Source organism: Mercurialis annua, linkage group LG4, assembly GCF_937616625.2.
Source record: "Mercurialis annua linkage group LG4, ddMerAnnu1.2, whole genome shotgun sequence".
Lineage (NCBI taxonomy): Eukaryota > Viridiplantae > Streptophyta > Magnoliopsida > Malpighiales > Euphorbiaceae > Mercurialis > Mercurialis annua.
In genome coordinates this window covers 29174630-29183564 of record NC_065573.1, presented here as the reverse complement: position 1 = coordinate 29183564, position 8935 = coordinate 29174630, and the positions used below count along the sequence as shown (strand labels likewise).

The 8935-nt window shown below is 30.9% G+C and overlaps 1 protein-coding gene across 2 annotated transcripts; it reads left to right on the top strand.

Moving 5' to 3' along the window:
- Positions 1 to 2165: 2165 nt before the first annotated feature.
- On the top strand, positions 2166 to 7006 carry LOC126677763 (probable protein phosphatase 2C 46). Of its 2 annotated transcripts, none has more exons than XM_050372541.2 (5): positions 2166 to 2444; positions 2809 to 3223; positions 3496 to 3863; positions 5683 to 5919; positions 6485 to 7006. In XM_050372541.2, exons 2-5 carry the CDS (start codon positions 2905 to 2907, stop codon positions 6737 to 6739), a joined length of 1179 nt encoding a protein of 392 aa, XP_050228498.1. In that variant the 5' UTR covers positions 2166 to 2444; positions 2809 to 2904; the 3' UTR covers positions 6740 to 7006. The 2 variants fall into 2 exon arrangements, with proteins under 2 accessions (XP_050228498.1, XP_050228499.1); XM_050372542.2 differs by having other exon boundaries at positions 2782 to 3223.
- Positions 7007 to 8935: the final 1929 nt, after the last annotated feature.

Here is an 8935-nt window from a genome sequence, read left to right as displayed (position 1 = left end):
AACTAAATTTCAAATTAATTTCAATATATTTTTAAATTTTTCGAACAGGGTGTAGCCGAAAGGGTTTGTCTATTTTATGTTTGTGTTGCCCTGGCGGCATGGCCGAGTGGTAAGGCGGGAACTGCAAATCCTTTTTCCCCAGTTCAAATCCGGGTGTCGCCTGATTAACAAAAGACGCAAAATATCTTATTCGTTTTTCTTTTGCTGATATAACTTATCAAATTTGTTCCCAATAGAAGCACGCGGAGGAAAAGGCTTATTGATACTTGCAAAGGTATTGCTGGCTATTTTGTTTGTACTTAAATTTCTACTAATTTTTTTTCGATTCTAGTACCAATCTTATTTTCGCTGATTCTAAAACGATATGGAGCAATTTAAGGGGTGATTTATGGCCGGTTCAAGTGTTTATCGAATTGTGAATGGCAGAGTTATAAATTGTGGTGATTTCTACATTAAAATGCCTGATAATAGTTAGAAAATTTCCATCAATAATTAGATAGAATAAAAATCGGTTCTCGTTGTTAAAGTATTAAATTCAATTTTTTAGTGTTATTTGAAATTGTTAGATTAAAACATCAATTAGGAAATTTTATTTTTTTAAAAAGTTATTTTTAATAAAGAAAAGATCCGAAAATATTTTTATAGTGTTTTTCAATCATTAGTTATAATATGAAAAATTACGAAAATTATTTTCTACTTTTTAAAATTAGAAAATATTACAACTAAATATCAAATTCCATTTTTCAGTTTTTTTGGAGTAATTTTTTGAAAAAACAGGCCGTATTTTCACAACTAAACAAGTATCTTTTCTTTCAAATTCCTAAATCGATATTCATATTATGAGTATAAATAACGTTAAAATAAATTGATTTTTTTAAAAAAATTATGATGATTCAATTCTTTTAAAAAATTGATGGCACCGTTTGGATTAAGTGTTTGTGATATTAATATTAAAATTCATTGTGGAATCGAAAAATTTATAAATTTCACACTTTGAATTTAACATGAATGAAATCTGTGTATTTATAGAGATAAATTTACAATATTTAAATTGTAACATCATTTATTAAAAATGATGGATTCCATGAGAAATTAAATTATGAATTTTAGATGATGAAAAATTATCACAATTTATGAACTTTGATAACATTTTTCACACCGAAGGATGGATTTTTTTAGAGTTCATAGATTATACAAGACATTTATAAATTTTATTCCTTTAAAATTTCTCAATCAAAATGGTGACATATAATTTTGCCAAAATACACTGTTTTATTTTATTATTTATCGAATCATCATTATCTGGACATATTCATATTTTATTAAAAAGATAAGTTTAGTACTATATAAATATCCTATCATAAATGTTTTTATAAAATGAAAGAAAAAACTACAAAAATAGTTTCTTTAAAATAAATTATTAAACGTGCAATGCTACTTCTAAAAATAAATTAATTTATATATATATATATATATATATATATATATATATATATATATATATAATCTACATAATTTGCATAAAATAGTTCAAACCGGTAAATATTATAGACCGAAGAGAGAACATCCAATGATCATTTTAAAATATTTTATATAATACAATACCTTTAATTTATTGAAAGATTATCAATATGAGGTCAATTTGCTTTGATATAAATTATTTAAAAAAAATAGTTGATTTGGTCCTTCAATTTATTGAATTTAATCATTTTGATCAACTAAAGATAATATCTTTTATTTTTGAAATCAATTAGAGACGTAATTATATAATATAAATAAATTTAAAGGCCGGAATGAGTTAATTATGCTCAATTAATTTAAAAATAAAAATTATCGTCCTCAGTCAACTGAAAAATAGGTAATATCGTCCTTGATTGACCTAAACAGTTTAAACTGAATTATTTTGATCCCGAATAATTAATTTTGACCTTTCACTCAGAATATTATCCATGAATTTTTATTATTTATTTATTTATTTAATTATTATTAAATTACATAATTTTTTCTCTATTCTATATATTTTTCATATTGTATATATATATGTGGAACCCATGGGTGAACCCCATATGCATAGCTGGGGCTACCAGCCGTCGATTATTTCCTTTTTTTCTGGTTATTTGTTTTGTTATACTATACTCTATACTCTATACATGTCAATTTTATTTTCTACTCTCCTTTCTATTCTACTTTTTTCTCTTCTCTCTCAAATCTCTCTCTAATTACCCCACTAATTAAAATTACAACATTTAACTAAAAAAGAATCCCCAACTTCAAGAAATCAAAATTTTTAAATTAGTTTTTGATTCGATTTCGATTCATCGATCTAATCCCTTTGTCATACCCCTATATATTTGGTCTGTTTCTTTTAGATCTTCGTCTCGTGTTGAAATTCAGTAGCTGCTGACCCTGCAATTCCGTAGATTTTTAAAGCCTTAATCTGTATTGTGAGTTTTTTAATCTTTGTGTTTCTGTCGATTTTAATAATTGATTTTAGTTTGCAAGTTGTCAAGTTCTTTTAATTGTAATTGGGCACTGAATAATTTAGGAATTATGTATGTTTGAACTAGGTTTTGTGTTGTTTATAAGTGTGGAATGTGGACTTAGGTTTGACCTGTGATTCTGTGAAACTCGTTTTACATCTGTCGTTTTAATCTCCAGTGACTAGTTTAAGAATATGGGTAGTGGTTATTTACTGTTTATTTTGACATTTTCCCTTTTAGTTTCTGCGATTTGAATGAGTTATTGCTTGTGTTTTACTTCAAGATTTTGTTTTGTTTATAGGCTGTGTTTGATTTGTTGGTGTTGCAGTGCGAGTTGGAGGAAATTGTTAGAAGTATAATGATACTATTGCATCCAATTTTGGATGTGGAGGTTTTGTTGAGGCTGTCCTTGGTGAGATGAGGGATGTTATCAAGGTTGATAAACTTTTTGAGGGCCTGCTGGCTGCCGTCTTCAGAACGTCATGTCCACACAGGCTCCGATGCAGCAGGCCGGCAAGAAGGGCTTCTTTGGTATAAAGACACTGGGCAACACGTGAATGGTGAATTCTCTATGGCTGTTGTGCAAGCTAATAATTTACTTGAGGACCAAAGCCAAGTGGAGTCTGGCTCGTTAAGCACTCTCGAGTCTGGCCCTTATGGTACCTTCATTGGAATATATGATGGCCATGGAGGTCCAGAGACTTCGCGCTACATTAATGATCACCTTTTTCAGCATCTAAAGAGTAAGGAACAAAAACTATTGTGGTGCTTTTTCATGCCAGTGTTTTCTTTAGTACATGAGTTGGGTGTATTTTTACATAAATCATTTTTGAATCTGTTCACATTTTTTAATAGAATAGTAAGAACCGTTAAAGATACTTTTGTTGGTTTTATTCAGGATCATTTTCTTTTTAATTCTCGATCTACTGACTTTTGTTATATAATATTTGATTTGTTTGATTCATTCTTGATGATCATGGTTTCTCATGATTTGCCTAATGTTGGTATTTTACAGGGTTTACCTCAGAGCATCAATCCATGTCGGTTGATGTGATTAAGAAAGCATTTCAAGCAACTGAAGAGGGATTTCTTTCTCTTGTTACTAAACAGTGGCCCATGAAGCCTCAAATTGCAGCAGTAGGATCATGTTGTCTGGCGAGTATCATCTGTGGGGGTATCCTTTACATTGCTAACCTTGGTGATTCACGTGCCGTCCTTGGTAGGCTTGTCAAAGCAACTGGGGAGGTTCTTGCCATTCAGTTGTCGGCTGAGCACAATGTTAGCATAGAGTCAGTCAGGCAGGAGATGCATTCTATGCACCCAGATGATCCACAAATTGTTGTTTTGAAACATAATGTATGGCGTGTGAAGGGTCTTATACAGGTATGATCGCTCTGTTCACATGCTAGAGGTTTACGTGATATAATTTATTGTCCTTCATATCCGGTGTATTATCGGAATAAATTTTTAATCTTGATTCCTTGAATCTTTTTAAAGCACTTTTAGCAGGCGTAGTAGCTTACGAAGCATCAGTTACCGTCATATAAATTAAGAAAGCAAGGGTCACAATTTTGATCTAGTTAATAATGATATTCTTAAAAGTGTTACCTGGATGCTTTATAGTGCTTGAGGATCTATATGTTTCATTCAAAAATTGCTGAAATCATAGGTTTTCATGGTATTTGAATGTTCCCGGTTTTAATAATAATTGGTCAACCATGTCCTGGTATGGTAGACAAGTCTTTGAGTGCAACAGAGAGAGTTGCTGCTTGTAAGAACTTTAATTTAACAAAAAATTAGATAAGAAATATGAATATGGCTGAAGGAACGATCTCTTTTGAGTTACCTGGAGGAGAAACAAAAATTTATTTCAATGGTAAGCTTTATCTTGGTAAAGCTCTTCTTATCAAGGTTTTTATTGAAAACAATGAGTATTATGATTTGGGATTATATAAACCAAAAAGATATGAAGATTATCCATTCATCATTGCTAGTAGTCTGAGGATGTAGATAAAAACGATTAACTCCAGCCTCGTTGACAGTGGCAAAGCCACCTTGTTCCAAAGGTGGACAATTGCACACCTTTGGCTTATTTTTTTAAGGCTTAATTACTTAAAAAAACCCCACCTTGAAACAATTTTTCGTTTATACCCTGATCTAGGAAAAAGTTCATTTGTACCCTTTTTTTGATTTTTTGTTTTCAATTGTACCCCAAAATTTTATATTTTGACAATTTAATTAATTATAGGATGAAAATATTAAAAATAATTAAATAGAAGGGTTATATCATCTTTTTTCTATTTGAAAAAATACAAATAAGTTAAAAAATGAAGGATTATTTTAAGCTTTTTCTAGATGAAAAAAGTTCAATTTAGTGCTTTAGGGTAGAGTTGAAAACAAAAAATCAAAAAAAAGGTACAAATGAACTTTTTCCTAGGTCATGGTATAAACGAAAAAATATTATAAGGTGGAGGTTTTTTAAGTAATTAAGCCTTTTTTTAAAGTACCATAACATATTAATTAATATAAATAATATATCTGATTCTTTTTCAATAATGTATTGTCCATCTTTATGACTGATGTAAATTTTTTGCCCCCTTTTAAAAATATTTCTGGCTTCGCATTGATGAATTCAACAACTACTTATGGACTGAAATAAGGACTGGAATTATGTATAAAGGATAGTGAATTTGCTACATATTTAAATGTCTGGTAGAAGAATAATGCAGATGTTAATAGAATAGCATGCAGTTTCATGTTATTGTAATATTTACTGCAGCTATCGTATGAGATGCTTGACTTTTAAAGTTGATATCCCTGACAATGCCACAGGAAATAAAACTCAAAACATGGAATATAAATAGTTGTAATAAATTTACAGATAAAATGTTTATCAGTTTCCGCATCCATACTTCCTAGTATTTTGGATCTCAAGAGTGCATAGACCTTTATAAGTACGACATAATAAAGTGGGTGCATGAAACAATGAAACTCTGCTATGGCATTCTGAATGTGGAGGACGATTGTTTTCTAGTTATATAAAATTGCGTGCTAAATTTATGCTATTTTCTTTAAATTGCATCAGATGTTTATTGTGCAATTTATGTGTCTGAACAGGTTCTTGTGCAATGTATGTTTACATGCATTTAGTATATTTTGCGTATTGTGAGTTTTAATCTGTACATGAATTCTTATATTACAGATTTCTAGATCCATCGGTGATGTATATTTAAAGAAGGCTGAATTTAACAGACCACCCTTGTATACAAAGTTCCGCCTTCGCGAACCGTTTAAGAAGCCAATTTTAAGCTCTGAACCATCTATATCTACGCATGAATTGCAGCCTCATGATGAATTTCTCATATTCGCATCTGACGGGCTGTGGGAACACCTTAGCAATCAAGAATCCGTTGATATAGTTCAGAATCACCCACGAAGTGTAAGAACTCTATTTCGGTGCTCAATTGATATTTTTGTTCACTTAATTGAGAGAATATAATGATGTCTAAGTATTGTAGATTAGAGATTAATTATGCTGCAGTAAATCTACTGTCTGGCATGGAAAAAGATCGAGTAGAATAAAAAAAATTTCAAGTTCTTAAAATATTCCACATGGTTATAACCTAATATATTTTTTACCATCATTTAGTTTGGTATAGTTACTTGTTCTTAGGCAAAATTTCATTTTATATTTTCTATTATCTGACGGTTATTTTGACCTGTTCCTCAGATTCACAATTTCTGTAGTTCGGTAGTAATAGATTGTTCTCAACTAAATTCATTGTTTTGAGCTTGTGGATTATATAAGCAGAAAGCATGTGCTTGCTGTTGCAAGCCATGTGCCCATCTGTTTTATGGAATTGTGAAATGGACATGGAAATTGATGGAGTTCTAATATGTTGTTCAATAACCAAACTACAGTAATTAAAACTCATGACGCTCTTCCGAGTCCCGATACATGTAAACTATGAAGAAGAATGCTGTCTTATAGTTTTCTGATGCAGGGAATTGCTAGGAGGCTAGTCAAAGCAGCTTTGCAGGAAGCTGCTAAAAAGAGGGAGATGAGATATTCAGATTTGAAAAAAATAGAGCGTGGCGTCCGCCGGCATTTCCACGATGATATAACAGTCATAGTTGTATTTCTCGACTCGAATCTTATAAGCAGAGCCAGCACAGTGAAAGGACCTTACGCATCTGTGAGAGGCGGCGGTGTTCACCTACCTACAAAAACCCTAGCTCCTTGCAACGACGGAAACTGAGTATGCTCCTAATTTAGCTGGCATTTGATAATATTTCTTGTGTACGAGATCCTTGTCGTAAGTTTCGTGCATCTATCTAGTGTTAAAGACGAAAGAAAGAGAAGATAATGTGCTCGCCTTTTGATTAATTTTTTTCAATGTAAAATGTAACATTTTAACTTGAGACATATATTTTCTTTAGTTTCTGCTTCCCATCTTCACTTGGGGCGTTTACTTTCTGTAAATTATGTGAAACAGATGCCCTTTAGAATCAAAGTTTTATGTGCCTGTGTTTGCGTGTTGTGCTTCCATATCTTCAAGTGGGAATTTTCTTTTTCTTTCTCATTCCTATCATGTTTTAATGCAGCCTGCATATTCAGGTGAGGTTAGGGTGTGCATTTAGTTCAAATCGAATTGATTTAAATTGAACCTGTTAGTTTGGTTGGTTTTTGGTATAGTTTGGTTTTTATTCAGTTTGTACTGAATGTGATAAAAAAAAATGATATTGATAAATCAAACTAAATTTTTTGGTTAAGTTATTCCGTTTGGTTTGATTTTTATACACCGCATACTCGGTTTTGCATTTGGTTTTATCAAGTTATCTAAGTTGGTGGTGGTGAAAAATTGATGTGATTCTTGTGAGAAATGAATTCATTTTCTTAGCTCTTTTTGTTGCCATTTAAGGTTTATAGAGACATTAAATCAGCTTGAGATACCATTTTATTTGCTGGGGAAGTAGACAAACACTAGAAGCCATACTCTTTAATTGCTTATGATAAAATGACAAGATTGTGATTACCATTAATCACTGATTCATAGTAATTCAAAAGTGCATTTAATGAAGACTTTTATCTACTCCTCAAGTTTAATTACGCCTACAACACAGAGTGTGAGTGGTTTTATAATCCTCTGTCCCACAAAGACACGGTTTATATAAGCATTACAAAATATTAATGTTAGTTATTTTTCATTAACTCTTATTATGCTTTTAATTTATCCGGCCTTTATACTTTCAAATTTTGTTTATTCAGTCATACTTTCAAATTTTTATTTATCTAGTCCCTCTTCAAATTCGGGCTTCACATGTTTTTTACGGAGAACGTGGTGCACGCTCGCTTTCTATCCAAAAAAGGATTTGGAAGTGCAAAATAAATTAAATACATGGACTAGATAAAAAAAACAGGTAAACAAAAAGATGAAAGTATAGGTACTTTCAGATGAATTTGACCATTATTTTCCTGTAAGAAGCACATACCTGTAACATATAAATCATAAAATCTAGATATTCCACATGAATCCAACTAGTAATATTTTTTTGAATAATTATACAACGCAACGGTTGCGCCACGTCATTCGTGCAACAAACCAATAAGGCGTTAGCCATGTGCAAATGTTTAATGATAAAAAAATAAGTAATAAATAAAGATTCCCTATCGCAAATGATTATTGGCTTGTTGTAAAAATGACGTGGCACATCCGTTGTGTGGGATAAACACTCTATTTTTTTATGAGAGGTATAGTTTGGTGTTCATGTGTACTGACTACTGAGTAGTAATTTTGTTGTTTCTTGAAGTGCTACTCATATTCTTTTTGTGGACTTCCAAGATTCCGCCACAGAAACAATAAATAATTTATTGCTACCACCATTCCATGGGATGGCAAATTTAATTTCTAATTCACCTTATGGGAACATCTTTTTAGTAAAACTGATACTAGTATTTACTCAATTTTAAAGAAAACATGAAATAAATAAATTATAATGCTTAGATTACTATCCTTATTGATTAACTAATTAATTAAATTATCAAATATCAATATGTTCATTTTAATCCATGTTCAAATATTAAATTAATTAAATGAGAGTTGGCGACAAACTAATTTCAGACTTTTTGAGTAAACAACTTATTAAAATTATTTCATGAAATATCATTTATATAATTTTAAGCTAATAAAAAAGATGAGGTATGAATGTGAAATTTTGATGGTCATGACATGAAAGTCCTATGCAGAAGAGTCAAACTCACATATAATTATCCTGTTTTTCTTTTTTCAATTTTTTCCTTCAGTTTTGGTACATCATATTCACATTAATCCAAGATAGGCCCTACTTCTTTACTCACATTGTCATTTTTATCATCACTCTTAACTGGCACAATTCTCAAAATCATAACACTATTATTCCCATTTGCCATATCTGCCTAATTTTACAAGACCAGC

Excerpts from the sequence above, each read along its gene's own strand:
- LOC126677763 (XM_050372541.2), top strand. The coding sequence starts at position 2,905 with ATGTTATCAAGGTTGATAAACTTTTTGAGGGCCTGCTGGCTGCCGTCT. Across the intron at positions 3,224-3,495 it reads CCTTTTTCAGCATCTAAAGA|GGTTTACCTCAGAGCATCAA; the intron begins GTAAGGAACAAA and ends GGTATTTTACAG. Across the intron at positions 3,864-5,682 it reads GTGTGAAGGGTCTTATACAG|ATTTCTAGATCCATCGGTGA; the intron begins GTATGATCGCTC and ends CTTATATTACAG.